This window comes from Colius striatus, chromosome 5, assembly GCF_028858725.1.
Source record: "Colius striatus isolate bColStr4 chromosome 5, bColStr4.1.hap1, whole genome shotgun sequence".
NCBI classification, from domain to species: domain Eukaryota; kingdom Metazoa; phylum Chordata; class Aves; order Coliiformes; family Coliidae; genus Colius; species Colius striatus.
The window spans coordinates 52,558,884-52,576,472 of NC_084763.1; the positions used below are offsets into that span (position 1 = coordinate 52,558,884).

General features: G+C 33.5%; 1 protein-coding gene across 2 annotated transcripts in view; it reads left to right on the top strand.

The window, feature by feature from the left end:
- Window positions 1–17,589, top strand: part of DNAJC1 (DnaJ heat shock protein family (Hsp40) member C1) — a 107,815-nt gene that overhangs the window by 35,002 nt on the left and 55,224 nt on the right. The window contains exons 2-6 of one of the 2 annotated variants that reach the window (XM_061997154.1): window positions 4,492–4,593; window positions 5,379–5,425; window positions 11,282–11,447; window positions 12,347–12,444; window positions 13,481–13,574. In XM_061997154.1, the coding sequence (XP_061853138.1) occupies window positions 4,492–4,593; window positions 5,379–5,425; window positions 11,282–11,447; window positions 12,347–12,444; window positions 13,481–13,574 (507 nt within the window). Of the gene's footprint in view, window positions 1–4,491; window positions 4,594–5,378; window positions 5,426–11,246; window positions 11,448–12,346; window positions 12,445–13,480; window positions 13,575–17,589 lie in introns of those variants that run through there. The other variant, XM_061997155.1, reaches the window with a different exon arrangement.

A 17,589-nucleotide genomic window follows, 5' to 3' on the forward strand; every position in this document is an offset into this window, starting at 1 on the left:
TTTCTGTATATCGCAAAGGTGGAAGTGAACTCTGTAGGTGGGAGTCCAAACTTGTATAGGCAAAGAAGGAGACCAAATTTGAATCTTGGTGCATTTTCAGCAAGAATTTAGTTTTTAAAAAGTGGAAGGCAAATGCTTAGGTTTTTTTTTTAATAATGTTTTGTGAAAAATTCCTCATATGTTTGTAGTCTCATGAATTTTCTTTGTAATGCTAGAGAATATGAACATGATTCTGAGTAAAGTAAAATTTAATAATGTGGTTTTCATTGTCTGAACCAAGCTGACACAAGTAAACAGTGCAAATAGTGAGAAGAATGTTTTTTTCTTCCTAGGAATCACCCTTTAGATAAAAATTTAGAAATCCAATGGAGTACCAAGACATGTATTTAAATTTTAACATGGTGTTGATTGGGGGTTGGACTAGATGATCTCTAAAGGTCCCTTCCAACCCCTACCATTCTATGATTCCTTCAAATGGTAATATTATGTGCCAATATACTTGTGGTAGTGGAAGGGATTATATGAAAAAGTATAAAGTATAAAAGATAGTACTTGTGACCTCTAGCTAGAGGTCATGTAACTAGACACATGGCACTGTTCAAGAAAGTGTTAACAATTAAAAAAATCCCATAAGAATGTGTACGTGTTTACATGTATAAGAGGCCAAACTCTGACATTTCTTGGTATTTCTGAGAACTAATTCTAGCACAAACCACCTTTTCCTCCATTGACTTATCTACTGTGAGCATTTTTTCCAGTTATGCAGCTGACATGATCAGTTTGTATTTCAGCTTAAAGAATTCATTTTGCATTGTCTTTTAATACAAGTGCTTGTATTCTGCTTTGTTTTTCAAGATATACATGATGGAGTACTGCATTTTTTCCTCTTGAACAGCAGTGACTCATACAAAAGTAGGCTTAGATGCTACATGTGGAAGTGATTGCTGTTGTTGCAGTGCGTGTGGTTCTCAGCTTGTAAGATCTGTTAACTGGAAACGGGTGTGTAAAGAGATGTTCAACCCTCAAATATGAATGGGACAGTATCACTTTGAAAAGTTGGCTATCAAGAAATAGTGATGCGTTTGGTGTTCATATCTCCATAACTGAGACAGTGTGGCAGGGACATTTGCCTTAATTGGTGGCAAAACTGACCAACCTTATGAGGAAAGACTGAGGGAGCTGGGACTCTTCAGCTTGGAGAAGACTGAGGGGTGACCTCATTAATGTTTACAAATACATAAAGGGTGGGTGTCAGGAGGATGGAGCCAGGCTGTTCTCAATGATAGCCAATGACAGGACAAGGGGCAATGGGTATAAGCTGGAACATAAGAGGTTCCAAAGAAATATGAGGAAGAATTTCTTTACTGTAAGGGTGATGGAACACTGGAAGGGACTGCCCAGATGGGTTGTGGAGTCTCCTTCTCTGGAGACATTAAAAACCCACCTGAACAAGTTCCAGTGTGACCTACTGTAGGTGGTCCTGCTCTGGCAGCGGAGTTGGACTAGATGATCTTTCGAGGTCCCTTCCAACTCTTTGAGATTCCGTGCTTCTGTGAACCTGAAGCACAATGTTGGAGAAATCAATGATTGTGCTAGCTGTCTGTAGCATTTCCAGCTCCTTTTGCTGTTAGCTGATATGCTGCTACAGATTTTATTTTTCTCTTCAGAATTATGAACAAAGCCATCCAACACATCTTCTGAGCTTTTTCTTTCAAGCAACCAAAATCTTAGTGTGGTCGTGGCCTTTTCTCTCTAATCGTTGGACTTCTGCCCCAATATATAAAATAATACCTCAGTCTATAGAAAACACTGACTCTTCACTCACGGGTTTGTTGCTCAGCCTTTGTAGAAATGTTACTGAAAGTGACCAACACAGTCAGCTATGAATGAAAGTCTTTTGGAGCAGCTGACTTCAATATGGTAGATGCGTCTGTATTAGTTTGAAAATAATCATTCTTTGTAGCTTATTTAGAGTCATATACTGCTAGTAAGTTCTGTAGTGAGGAGAGGCTTTTCTCAAAAACTTCTGTTCAGGGCAGTCCTAGAGAATCTGGAACCTTGCCTGAAAATGCTTAACATTACCCATAGGTAGCATTAATTAGCAAAATGTTTGGAACATGCAAGATTTTCCTGTGTTGTATTTGGCAGTACTGTGAAGAACCGGTTACCCGGCAGACTTATTGTTGCTTTAGAAATTTATATGGACCAGTTGTAATGAAATTATTTACAGCAACATCCCCTATTTAATTACTTATTGGTATTATTGTCCCCTTTTCAAGCTTTTAGAGGCTTAATTACAATTCGCTGCTATGCTCATAAAGATCACTTTCATGGTTTAGCTAGAAACATGGCCAGTAAATGATTTCCTGATCTTTATTTTCTGTAGTAGTGTTGAAATATTATATTTTGTTTTGAAGACAAGCCCATGTTGTTTCTGAAGTGGCTGACTGGGTGGGTAGATGAGGGAAAACAGAACAACCTCAGAATTATTTCTGGTAACTATGATGAACAATCTGGTTTTGTAAACTTAAAAATTTTTGTTTCACTTCTCAAGGTGAAGCAACATAAATATTTAAGTGACTTTATTCTTTCAGAGTTGACTGAAAGATCTCTTGCTTTGCTTTAGCATGAAACAGATAAACTCCCTTTTTTCCTGGTGTTTTGCACAAATTATTGTGCTGCTCCCAAATAAAACTGAAGTTTAAATTGTTTAGATATAGCTGAAAACACTGTAACTTGTTTTGCTTGTTTGTTGTTTGAAGTAATTAGAATAATACTGTGTGGCAACTTCTTAATTTGCTGTTATCAAGTTTTTAACTGTTCAGCAGGAGTGTTCCAAAAATAATACCAAATGTGTAGTAGAGGAGGAGTAAGATGTGCTTTATCCCACATACATGATCTGGAAGTATGAATTTCTTGAGGTTATCGTGGTTTCAATCCGTAATTTTTAAAAGATTTGTTTACATTTTTGCATTTATATAATATAATTCTTATTATGTCAGCATGTCAAGAATTTAATGTTTGTGTATACTTAAAACAGATATTTAGCCATGTCTCTTCCTTCCCCTTAACCAAGAGTTAAAAATAAACCTGTAAAACAATGGCAATATGAGGAAATTCACTGGCAGTAATCAAGCTGGAAGGTAATCAGAGGAATCAGCTTTGATGTGACCATGTCTTAGAAGTAGTTGTTGGAAAACTTAAAAATGAGAAAATAATAAGAGGACTTTTCAGAAAAAGTCTTCCCTGTGAATAATAAAAGCACCTTGCTTTGGCAGACAAGAGACCATGGAAACTTTGGTCTTGCATTAGAGGATAATATCAGCTTCCTTAAAATATTGTTTCAAAGCTGAATTTTCTCAAATTTTGAGATTTTCCCCTTCCCCTCCATTGGTATTTTTCTTTAATATTCACTACTGGCCCAAACTTTTATACAGCATTATTATAGCCTCATGTTATAAAAATGAAATTTTAAAATTGAAAATAATAGTTTGTAATAAAAGGCCTGTCAGACTAATTACAGTATTGCATTAATTATTGTCTTATTTCAGCTCTGTTCCTCTCACAGCTAATTCAGATCTTGCTTTTGGGCTCTTTTTAATCCCTATTGACACTGTAATTTTGAGAAAATATACAGGGGAACATTATATTTAAAAACAGGAAATAAAAATTGTCAGATAAACAGATAATTTCTAAAATAGTATCATGGATGTATTAGTAACAGAATGCAAGTAGTTCTGTTTAAATGTGATGCATTGTGAATCTTCTGATGAGTGTAACACTTTATATGCTAGATAATACAACTCTTGAAACCTTCCATTTCTGAATGTCATTATAGTAGGTATTAAATAGTCATTAATTCAGATTTGTGCATCATGCAGCTAAGTTAGTAAATCGTTAATGCATTTTACATTGCGTATTTTTTTCCTCAAACAATATGTGCAATTCTTGTAAATATTAAAGGGTAGATTGATGTCAGTGTTACAGTGTAGCTTCAAGACTGCCATTTGAAGCTACTTTAGAAAAATACAATTCTTTAGATACACTGAAGTTGAATAGAAGTCCTATTAATGTTGGATTACACGTAAATAAGGGAAGAGTTCATAGCAAGTTGTGAGTTTGGGAAACTGAGCGTGATAATTTGCTGAAATGATGTCTGTCTTGAAAATGTGCAGATGCAATAATTTTCAGTTTTTATTTGAACTTTTAAAGGGTGAAGAAGATGCCAGGGTTAGTTTTTTAAGCAAGAAAATGTTTAGAAGTTGTGGCAAATATCATACTAGTAGATGTACGGTAATAAAGGAAGTTAAAATGAAAGATGAATTGCACTGAATGAATGTTCAGGCATTTAGGCTAGGCTAGTTTCATGGTTTGGTTGTCAGACATGTCAAATTATGTTGCCTTAGTTTCTCCACTTGCTTTGGTGTCATAACATCATAACAAAGTTCTTGGAATTAATTTCTGACAGTTTCTTTTGTTTTCCTTTCTCAGGATGCTTCCTCTGCAGACATTCGGAAAGCGTATCGAAAACTGTCGTTAATTTTACACCCAGACAAGAATAAAGATGAAAATGCAGAAACACAGTTTAGGCAAGTAAGTGCAATGTGGGGGATTAAAAGTTTTAGGGAAAATAGAATCAGATATTTTTATCTTTTGAAATGACTAAATTGAACAATGAATTAACATTTTTCCTGATGTAGCTCGATTAAAACCAAATATGCTTCTATTTTTAAAGTTGTTAAATAACTCAGGTTTATTATTTATGTGTATATTAAAAAATATGTGAATAGAATACTTAGACTTACACTCTTAAAAGGAAAATATATTTTTCGCTATAGCTAAGACTGTCTGTAAATGTTTCTTTGAAAAAAAATAGGGAAAATCTTTTATCACTTCTCAGTGCCATCATATGTCGGCATAATTTAATTAAAATAGTTATTTTTTATTATATATTTACACCTTTTGAATATTTTCAGAGTGAAACCGTGAGACTTTTAATTTGCTTTGCCTTTAAAAAATGTGTCTCTGATGTCAAAATACAGGCTACTTAATTTCAGTAAGACGTTTAGGGTGAAAAATGATACCTTTTATTTTTAATGTGTAACTAAGACAAGATTCAAGTTTGAAAGATCTGAGGAGAGGGAAAAAAAAATCTCTCCTAGAAGTTGCTTGTTTGCATATCTGATGATACTCTGTATACGAAGTTCATTATTTCCTTTGTATACTGAGTTTGCTTCTCAGTTGTAGGGAACAGTGAAAACTAGCAAATGTCATTAGTTGTCAGGTGTAAAATATGATACTGTATATATTCAAACTTTATAAACTCAATCCTAAAGTAAACTGTTTTGTTTGTTCTTTTTCTACTTTTTCTGATTTAGTTGGTGGCCATCTATGAGGTTTTAAAGGATGAAGAAAGGAGGCAGAGGTGAGTTAATTTGCACAACTTCTTAAATAAAGGATTCATGCCAGTGGTATGTATTTTTGTGCAATATACTGGTTGCCCTTGAAAACTAGTATTTGAAAGAACTTTAAAAGCTAGCTGTTATTTGGAGTAAATTCTTTAACAAAACAATTAGATCACTTTTTGTTGAGTTGTGTCAATTATCATTGCTTGGCTTATTAAAGCTGTGGTTGATAATATAGGCTACTGTTTCAACCATCAGTCATAACTCACTGTATCAATAAAGGTTTGTTGCATGATATCTAGGGATTATTTCCAGTGTATGTCATCTTTAATATTGGTTTCTGGTGCTTAGTTCATTGTTTTTTCTTTGAGACGTAATAGCTATAATACTGTAAACTTTTTATATAGGTAGCTTTTAAAATTTTCTGTTTTAAGTGAATGACTAAAGTAATTATCAAAAAACTGAGACACTGAAAAATTTTTGCTTTTGGATTGGAGTTTAGTAAATCACCTTTTGGACTACAAATGTTTAAACAGGGCTTCATGAGATCTCTTGAAGATTTTTTGGCTTTCTAGATGTTTTGGCAGGAGTCCAGGTTTTATAGTACAGATTATCTGCTTTTTGATAGTCCTCTGTTGAAGTGTCATGAAAATGTACTTTGTGGAAGTCCTTTTGGAAATTTGGAGGTTTTTATTTCACATCTCACAGGAGAAAAAGTTTTAAATGTTAAGTGCTTTAATGTTAAATGAGTTATTGCCAAAATTTTCCCACCTTTTTGTTTATAACGTTGCTTACATAGGCTTTGTGATATTGCCTCTCTGGAACTTAGTTCCAGCATGGAACTTCCAGGAGTTTCCTTGTGACTGTCATAACAGCTTTATGCATGGAGCTGTGATACAGTAGCTTGTAAAAGTCATTTTAAGCCTTGTATACATTATGAATGTGACCCAACTGACCCAACTTGTTTGTGAGAATATTAATTAGTGGGGCATGGTAATTACAAATGAGAACTTAAAGCAGCAGTAGATTGTTTTAGCTTAGGTGGATTTCATGATTAGTAGTTTATTTTGTACATAGATAAAGTTGTCTTTTTTCAATGTGAATGTATAGTTGATACTGTTTCTATAGTTCATTAAATGTCAATATAGTGTGTCAAATAGTGTTTACCTTCAGAGAATAGTCTGGAAATAATGTGCAGAGTTTAGAAATAACATGTAGATTAGCAGAGCTATATGATCTCATTGCTTTGAGAAAACCTTTATTGATCATTTTTATTACACAGTCTAATGATAAACTCTCAGTTGAGCTTGCAAATGGAGATTGGTCTGTGCTGTTTCCTATAAGGTATTGTTGTAGTGTGTCTTTAAAACAAGTCTTAGCTAAGTGTGATAGGAACTGCTTCTCTTGTAATGCTGTTTCTGTTGTAACTCCTGAAACTATACAGCAAGGGGGAGCATTGTTGCTTTTTGGGAGCTTCCTGATGAAGATGTTGATATTTGGCTATGCATTGAATGAGGTGATGGACCTAGTGGAAGAGGCTCAAAGTTTACCATCATACCCATGCCCTGGAGAGAAGTTACGATGCAATTTTTGTCTCTCAGGGCTTACCAACAGAGTTTTATACTGATTCCAGCTTATTTGGGTCTGCTTAACAAGACTTTCTGCTACATTTTTCTTTTTCCTTTTTCATTTTTTCCTTCCTCCTTGGCAGTATGCTGTACAGTATGTTTCTGAAGTAACTCAAAGACCTGATGGGGTGAGGTGAAAATGAATTGATGAGGAATTTTGTCAGTTTAGCTGGGGAATCTCTTCACAACTGGACGCCTGAATGTTTTGGGGCATGGCATTACATGACTTTGAGAAGAGTGAGCTGCAGGCTTCCGCTTCTATGTGATGAAGTCAGCCATACCCACCTCTTACTGTTCATATGAAAAAGTGGTGTAATTCAGCATTGATCCTGGTGTGTGTACAGAGAGTGGAATGAGTAAAGTAAGGAATAAGGTCCTGCACTGTATGAATGACTTAACTCATTTTGAAACAACAAGACTGTGTCTAGTTACATCCTTTCTCCATGTCTTGGTGAATGTGAGAGGTGTAGTTTGTGCAAATGTACAGAATCAGAGTTCTAAAATGTCAGATCTGTGGCCAGCTATATGTAACTGTTTTTATAAAACCTTTGCATTTTCATATTTATCATAGATTATTATAGTTCCTCTACTGACAATTATAATACAGGGCTTTATAAATAAAATGTGGTTTGTTTTTTTTTGAGAAAGTGATATAGTTGCTTTGAAATATACTGATAGTAGTACTACAAATATAATAATATTACCATGTTAGTACTTTTCTCATACACACTTAGATTCATAATAAAAACATTCTAATATTTAACATTAAACATACATGCAGTATTGTTTAATATAGCAGTGTTTAACATTAAATTAAACATTCATGCAGCAGAACATATTTTATATTTTGTATACACCCTGCAGAGTGTGTGAGATTTGACAGAAAAGTTGATCTTTAGGATAGATAAAGATAGGTGCATTTCTTTTAAGGGCATTTATTGGTAAATCAACTTGACAATGATAAATCTTATTAGTCTTTGACTATTTTTAATTTATGAAAAACTAGATCATTTTATGCACTTCAATTAATTGTAATTGGGCAAGAATCTCAGATTTTAATTTCATTGTTTGTTACCATTTTTAAAGAGATTTTTTTACCTGCCAGGCCTATCCTTTGTAACAATGGGCTTGATTATAGGGAGCATTTGCAGAGGAATCAAGGTACACTTGTTTAGTATAAGGAAGGTGTTTATCTTGGCTCTCATTATAACTAAATGTCTGTATTCATAGGTATAAATTGTTCTAGCTGATGCTGCACTGGATGTCTCTGACAGCTTGAGGGGGAAAAAAGCCCCCTAAAATAAAAAACGCCAGTGCAGTCTTGTAGTTCAAAGCAGATCTCATTAATTCGAGGTTATAGTATATAAACTATATCACATCTCTGAAATTATTTGAAATACAAAATGCAGTGGCTCTCTTAAAGGGAAAAGTAAATTATAATTACATTAAAATAGATTAGACTGTAATTAGCTACTACAGTTAATGGGTTTTTTCTTCCAATGTAATTGATTCCACAAAGAGCTCTAAAAATTTTTTTTTACTGCTTTCTATGTACATATGTCTGAGGAAAACGTACTGCACAAGTCTTTTTCTTTTTCAGCTTGCTTTTTTTCCTTACATGGAGTAGCAATTAATACAGTAGGTTGCCAAAAGAAGGATGCTTTGTAATTAAATTTTGAACGTAGTTCTTAATGCACATAGATTAACTATCTTTCATAGTTATTATAGATTCCTATAAATAAATTGTTTAATGAGAAACTTGCTTTTAATTAAACCACATCCTATGTTTGGAAATCAAAATTTAAAACTTATGGGAAGCGTCTGAGTTTAGTTGGATCATTTTCCGGTTGAAAACCTAAAAATCATTGATATCTTTATTTTTCAAATACGGAGCTTAATTACTATTGAAAGCAGTGATTTATCTTTTAACAGTATATATTCTAAAAAGTGGGTTATAATAGAAGCTATCTTCCCTTAAAATGGCCAGTCGTGTGAGCCATAATGCTCATTGATAGTAAAATCAATAGAGCATTGATTCTGAGACTTAATCCTTGGAGACTGTTGTTCAGAACAGCGGACATAGCCTAGTAAATACAGAGTGCTGTTTAAAGTGTTTAATGCAAGAGACTCTGCTGTCTTAATTTATTTTTTCTTAACAGATAATTTATAACACAACGTGGTCACCAAACGTTAGTTTGCAATCTTGTTTTACATATTACTATATTGTTACCATTAGCATGTTATGGACATTATTTAATCAGTGGCCACGTTTTCAGTATATCAATTAAGGCTTGTGCCGTAGTGTCTATGAAAGGCAAATGCTTAATAAATGTATAGTAGTACTAAAAAAATTCTTGCTTGATTCTACATGTGTTTCTCTGAAGATCACAAAGGAACAATATCTTTTGTGAAATCTTGTCATCAACCTAATTTGTTTAAAAATGACTTTGTTTCTGAAGTATTTTGGCTTATATTCTAACAATAAAATGCTTGGCAAATGCATGTTTATTTTTTACATGCTAAAACTTCTTTAACAAAAAGTTCAGTAGAAGTTGTAGTTTTGAAATAATACCCTAAGCAGTTTTTCTAAACAGAGTTTGTGTTAAGGCATCGTTAGATAATTCATTCTGACTTACTGGGAAAGGAAAAAATTACTCAAATTTTACAATAACAGATATTACTCTGAGCATTCACATAATTGTCACTGAAGATGGAATTTTGTAATATGAGTTTTACTTTTGGTAGCATTCAGGACACTGCAGAATCCTGGCTTGTTAAACCTTTTGCATAGAAATAACGATGCCAAGTTGGAACAAATGTTTTCTCAGAAGTCAGCTTTTCTAGATGCACTGAACTGGAGTATATTTTAAAACTGAAAATCATTGCCTCTTTTTGTGCTTAAAAAAATGGATTTGCTCATGGAATTTTTTTTTTGTTAGTACATCTCCGAGGTATCAATTTAATAACTATCAAAGTAGCTAGTGCAGTTGTTGCATTTAAATTGATTTACATGTCAAGACTGGCAGCTTAGCAGCTGCGCTATTATTCCTGGATCGGTCAATTTACTTGAGAAAAACCTACTACTGAGTTCTACTGACCTGCATGACAATATAGGCCCTATTTCTATTCCTGTAATTAGGCCTGCGACTAACTCAGAATATTTTTAATTAAAATATTTTGGTCAATGTGTTGCACCAAATTAGGCCTTTCAGTGCAGATTTAATTCTGGAAATGGTGTGATTAGAATACGTAATGAGGGGTGTTCAATTTAAGATTAACAGGTTGTGCGTCTTGAACATACAGGTTTTTGAGTTTACTGGAGAGATTTTTGTTGGAAACTTTGCTCCAAAAAGTTAACAAATAGTAAAATTTGTTTTGCATGTCTGTGGTTGATTTTTAAAATGATAATAACGTACTGTAAATAAAAGACCCCAGACACAGGAAGATATTTTCAAGACATTTGTGCAAAGAAAAACTGACAAACTGTAATAAAATGATTTCTGTGTGGCTGGTAATGTTAGTAAAATTAAACAGTTTTGAAATAGATTGATTTTGGAGACAGCTTTTCAAACAGAAAATCAAAATCATCTAACTGTGGTGAACTTTGTTTTCTAACATCGAAATCAAGCTTTGAACTTAAATTCATCTCTGACACAGAATGGATGTTAAGTCTGGCAGCATTTTTACCTAATGGTTGTCAGTGTTTCTAAAGGACAAAAAACCACAAAGGTACCTCTCTCCTCACTTTGACACTTGTGATTTTAATTTGTAAAAGAAAAAAAAGGTTTTTAGTGTTTGAGACTTTTGTTCTTTGCTACATATTTAAGAGTTTGTGGATGTTGTTTACTTCTATATTGAAGACCTGCCTGCTGATTACTAGGCAGGTAGAACCCATCTACAGTTCTAGAAGTCCGTTATTTCAGAAGTGAGTGAACTGGGATGGGTGCAGTTGTTTTGTGGATTTTTTTGTTGTTGTGTTGTGGGTTTGTTGTGGTTGGTTTGTTTGTTTTTTCTCAGAAGACTAGATACATTTCCCCAGCGTTTGGTTCTGGATTCTGTTTGTTTCCACATGCAAGCAGCTGACAAAGCAAGGCAGTGCTTTATTTTTTTAAAAATAAATTACTAAATGATCTTTTGTGTATTATTCAAGCTGTCCATGGATTATCATTTGTTTTGTTTTATAATTGGATGGTTTGGCTTATTTCATTTTTAGCTCTCCATGAAAGCCTGTTATATTTGCTACTGTAGGTATGATGATATTCTGATCAATGGACTACCAGATTGGCGACAGCCTGTATTCTACTACAGGCGGGTGAGAAAAATGAGCAATGCTGAGCTGGCATTACTCTTGTTCATTATTCTCACAGTGGGTCATTATGCTGTGGTTTGGTCAATCTACCTGGAAAAACAGCTGGTAAGTATTGGTAATAAATCAAACTTACTTCAATTATTAGTATTGAATTTCCTGCAGAAGTTTTCATGTTACAGGGATCTCTCCCATTTCCCCTGTTTTGAATTTTGATTTTTCATACATTAAAAGGATTAGAGTTCAAATGGTGATAATTGCAGAATGAGATACGCAACGTATCAGAAATAGTAATCTAAAAACTACTTATCTAGAATTGGTAATAAATAGCAAGAGATAGTCCTGTGATTTTTAACTGGAGGGAAGAAGAGAAATAAAAACTCTTCCATCACCCATTGATGCAGGATCATATGTTACTGTAGTCATGTCTATGTTTTTTCTAAATACCATTTAAAAATAGTCAGGTTTTATTCATTTAAAACTAATACTTGCTTTGCCTTTGTTCTTACCTAAATGCTTTTGTTTTATTTGGGTTTTTGTTAACAGGATAGGCATTGGTAAGCAGTATAAACCACATTTTTCTTTGATATTTTACTTTTTGTCATATACAAATCTATTGCACTTAGTAGACTAGAAAAAAAAACCGTAAGCATAACTCGAAATATATTCATACATTAGCATCTATTTACTTTTTTTTTTATTTTGCACTGCATTATTGAAGTTGATGAATGAGAAAGGAGGCAAGTTGAATGCTTTCTTCTCTTAGAAAACTTTGATTGCTATGGAGATACACATGAGTGACAGAACTGGACTTCATGTGTGTTTAAAGACTGGATACCATGGCAACAGTTATTGTTAAGATAGATCATTTTACTTAATCATGTAGGACCCCTAGATACATTTGCATAAACGCTACTCTACTGTTTACCCTTCACAGAAGAGTCCCAGTAACATTTGTGGTTTACATGTTAATGATAACCTGTAACCGTAGTTCTTTCTACACCAAGGATGAACTACTTAGCAGAAAAAAGAGGGAGAAGAAGAAAAAAACAGGCAGCAGGAGTACAGATGAAGCCAAACTTGCTACTCTAGACAAAAACGAAAGGTGGGAAGGACCTCTCTTGTTTTCCACATTTTAAAACGTTTTATCATCTACCGGTTTAGTTCTGTCATTTGCTTCTTGCTTCTTTGAAATGGTATTGGAAAAATGACTGTATTTGTACTAACAGCCATTGTTGATATAAAATGTGCCAGTGTAGATGTGTTTTCAGGTTTTGAAATAAGTGTAGTGTTTATCCAGCAGATCAACAATAATGGAAAGATTAAATCTGAGTTAATGGTATCTGGCTTATAGAAGGATATTATTTCTACAAGTTGATTTTAGAAGATTTTACAACTTTTTCTGTCTTTGAAGATTCTTGTCTTTCATTACAGTTAACAAATTTAAATTTATTTAAGCTTTAGTTTATTACCATACCAAGCAAGGAGTTTTTATGGGGGTTTTAATGCTTGTCTGATTTAATGCTTTTAATCTGATTAACTTAAAAACAAGCATGTTGGTAAATGCTTCTAGCACCATTGTTTGTTAAGACACACATAGAGAAATAGTGACTTTCAGGACACTCCAGAAGATACCACCATTTCTTGTATTGATTCATAGAAAGAAATAAAAGGTTTAAATAGTTCACACAGCAGGGGCATGAACTGGATCAATGCAGGATGGAGATCAGAGACCATTCTGCCTGTCGTCTTTCCTGATGACATCAGTGAGTAATGCTTCAGTGAACTTCAAATGACATTAATTTTTAAGTTATTGTTTTGTTTATGCTACAATCTTTATATCTGGTTGTCAGCACTTGTGACACTTGGTTGAGCCTTGATGTTTTTTCACTTTTGGTTTGTTTGGTTTTTTTTTACTGAAATGTCTACAAATTTATTTCTTGAAGAAAAGAGATGAAAATACAGCAATTATTAGAAGTTTTCTGCTATTTCTTTTGAATGAAATATTCAAACTGTCTTTAATATTATGTAGTTAACTATTTTTGTAAGAGTTGAGAAGTGCTAATCATCTTAAAGAATAATGGGGAAGTTCTGACTTTGTGTGGCAGTAATGGAAAACTTACCACTTTATTTGACTGCAGAGTACTGGACAAACCCCGATGGCATGACTTACTTCCATGTAAGCTGGGAATATGGTTCTGTCTCACTGTGAAAGCCTTACCCCAGCTATTCCAGGTAATAGTAATGACTTTAAATTCTATTAACTTTATTTTTCTTGATGGTGTTATGCATAATCAGAAATGTAGCACTTGTTCTTAAATTTTTTTGACTCAAGCACATACCATATAGATAGATAGACAGATGGGTAGATAGTTGAAAATTACTTTTTGGAGGCAAATTAGATAGCAACTTAATCACAATATAAATAAATTTTAAATCAATATTAATCTGAATGTGCTAAGGAATTCATCATCAGTTCCTGTTAGGTAAAGCTACAAGAATAAATTATTGGAGAGGGGTGATAAGTATACATCTAGTTAAGAATAGCAATGTCTTCTAAGCAATTTGTTAACAAATTATTTTTATCTCAAATAGGCAAATTCTGTGTTTTCATAGCAAATCTTAATATGTCATTTGAATTTGAGAGAATAGTAAAATTACATTTTCTGATTCAGTGAGGTTTTTTTTAATTCTTGGATAAAGGTATAAATTGATACCTGAAATTACTAAGGTAAACTAACAAAGCTATGGTTGTAATTTATAAACATAAACATGGCAGACTTGCCCATAGTTTTGGTTTTTACTGTAACACCACAAACCAAAATTTAACTGATACTCATTCAGTGTAAATATTGTCAGATCAGTTATTACTTTTTTAGTATCCCATGTTTTTTCATTTCTCTTGAATACACCCATTTGTTTTTAATACCCTTGTCAATGCTAATGAACATGGATCAGGGAATGCAAGGTGGATTTTACTCTGGTTTACAGAAATATTGAATATTAATTTTTCAGTATAAATGGCATTAATGCTCAATTTATGTCTGTGTTCAAGCTGTAAAAAAGCATATAATTCATAATTTCTAATAAGTTAACAATAGGCTTGTAAAACTTACAAATGCAGTAAAGTTTGCTCTTTCAATATCCAGTTTTGTAGTTTTTAACTTTTCCCACAATAAGATCCAAAAGTTATCATCTCGTCCTCTTTTAAAGGTTTCATCAAAACTCTGGCTATTTTACTAAAGAAACTTTTTTTTTTTTAAAGCAAAATGGTGATGCTTAATTAAATCAACCGTTGTGTCCAAATTAAGCTTTGATGTTCATCCCTCACTGAGGCAAGTCAGTTGGAAAAGAATTTTCGGCAGTTGCTGTTACTGCGTTTTGGAAACTTTCTTCATAATTAAGCAGTCTCTTTTTTGCCTTAACTGCAAAACATACAAAATATTGCAGAACATACTAAGGTTCATGAAGAATTTTAAATTAGGACTTCTTCTAATCTTTCTAAGCTGTCATTTTCTTATTTTTATTGTTTTGAGACAGTCTGCTAAGAAGGCAGTATAACAGGTTTCAGGTTTGCTGTTCAAAAAGCATCTCCTATGTCTGGCAGAAAAGACGAATACAACAAAAGTGCCTTGCACTTTGTAGGTATGTAGCCAATATGTCTTGCTGTGGATTTTAAAGCCATTAAATTAATGGTAGTGGACAAAAAGATATCCAATAACTCACGGAAAATTGGAGACCAGCAAGCAGTGATTTGATGGCAGGGGAAGCATGTAAGGGAATTCAGAGCAGGAAGGCGTCTGAGTGAGAAGGAAGAGAAGAGATGAGTTTGTAGAGTAAATTGCCCCATATGTAAATTACAGTACTGCTAACTCCAGAGTTTGTTTTGTTGTTGTTTAACTTCCATAATTGGCAGGCCATCTTAAAGTGCAATAAAATATAAGTAAACTTTGATATTAAGATTATTCAGGACTTGAGGTAACTGAAATTACTGTAACGTATTAGATAATAGAGTGTAATACTCCTGAAGAGCTTAAGAGCATCAGTGATATCTCATGTTAGAGAGATTTTCTGAAATGATAGTGCCACAGATACCATGTATGTTGTAGCTAGCTAGACAGAGAAACCTCTGAGTCTTTTTGAGTTGTATTTAAGGTTCTAGCAAGTTCTGCTTTCATTGCAGTTACCAACATATAGAAAAAAAAAAGTAGCTGTGTTTAGATGATTATACCTTGGTACAGAGATCCTGTTTTGAACATAAGCACTTTTTTCTTCAATAATGTGCTATTATAGGCCTGATATTTCAGAGTATTTCAAGCTTTTAGTATAAATGACTAGGAATGGAATGACTAGGGCAGCTTATCTAGAAGATAACTCCTACAGATACCAGGTAGTGTTATTTGTGCTAGTTACACATGTAAATTATTTAATAAGTGGCTGACATAAGGATGACTGCTACAGATTTTAGTTGTTTATTGAGTTAGTCTAAATTACTTCTTCAGTCATTCAAGAGCCAGCAAATTATTTTCAGAGTTGGCTTTTATTCATCTGCAGTTAATGCAATTGTATACTAACTTCTAAAAATGCATCCATGATTAGATGAACCTTGTTTGAGACAGAAAAGGGTAAGAGTTAGCAATACTTTAATGTTGCTTCTACCACTGAGTTTTTCAAAGCCCTGTCAGTAAAATAGAACAACTGCTTCCTCAAATTAAGGAAACAAACCCGCCTGACTGTGTACAGCAGGTCTTCCTCAAAGGAAGTTAATGTGAATGTGAATCCTCTGGCTGAGGATTCAGGTTGCTGAGCTTCTGCCCATGCCTGGCTCTCATTTATCCAATTGAGTGTCTTTCTCCTACATCCCCTCCTCCTTCAAAATGTCAGATTTCAGAAGGAGGCACTTAAAATAATTAAGGTGGGCCTTTACTGAAGAAAAATGCTTTGTTTGCATGCCCTTGTGATGGCCTATGCCATTTTATCATAGTCTGCGTTTTATGTCAAGAAACTGGAAGAAAAATGGGTGGGAGGAGGATGAGAGAAACTAAAAAACGATTGTGTTTTTTAAACTGTTGACAGTTTTATTTTGAGAGAGACTACATATGTTTTTTAAATCCACACATTTAGTTTAGTTAAATTTAGGGGTGAAAACAGCATCTTTAAGCTTGTTTGAAGAAATGAAGGGAAAAGAATATGTAAAATGTATCATAAATCAGGTATCTGTGGTGTGAAAGAAACATTAGGTGGAGTATAAATTACATTGACTGTTAACCAAGTTTAATTCTTATAATGTAGGCTCAAGAAAAAGATAAGAAAAGAATGCAAATTGTTTCTAATGTTATTTATCATTTCTTCTTTCATGAGATGAAAAGGAAATGAATGAAGTGATTTTTCATGAGAAATGAAAATACCTGGAAGAAGACTACATAAATATTTTTTAAAAAAGGACAAAATTGAACTGTTTATAAGATCTGAAAAGAAATAAACCAGCTAATTCGGTTAAATTGTGAATGCAATACACAAGAGACATCTTTGTTAAGTTTACTTTTGTTTTGTGGGAGAACAGTCAGATGTAAATTGCAGTTTATTCCTGGAACAGCTGACTAGATCTTTTTCTTCAGATGCACAGACATACAACTTGAGAAAAACAGTCTTTCTTTAAAATATTCTTTGGTATTGTTTACAAAATATTTCCTTCAGGAAATAGAAGATTGGAATGTTCATTAGTGTTCCTGTCAACTAGTTTTCCTACACCTTGATGTGGAGAAGCTTAGCAATGAATATCTTTATTGTTACACCAACATCATTAATGCCAGTCAGCGCTAGAAAACACTTTTTATAAGTTAAAAGATAAGCCTGCTGTTGTCCTGAGTATAATGAAGCAAAATACATTTTTGTTTCAGATAGAAATTAATTTTTAAGAAAATTAAGTTTCCTTTTGTCTTCTATCTACAGTAGTGTAGGTGTAGCACATGCACCCGAGCAGTGAACTGGTGATAGCTCACCAGTAGGGAGAAGGCTGTTGAAGCTCAATACATAGTTGCACTCGGTTATAACCTAGTGAGATTATCAACGAGCTTTCAATTACAGTTGAAACTTTTGTTTAGAAAGCCCTTTGTGTAGCACAAAGTGAATTAAACCAAAAAAACACTAGTGATTTTTATGTAGGCTACCAGATGGTAATTACTGTAGCTGATTTAGTAGCCTGGAATAGATTCAAACTAGTGACCCAGAGGTGTTTAATTTCTTGGCA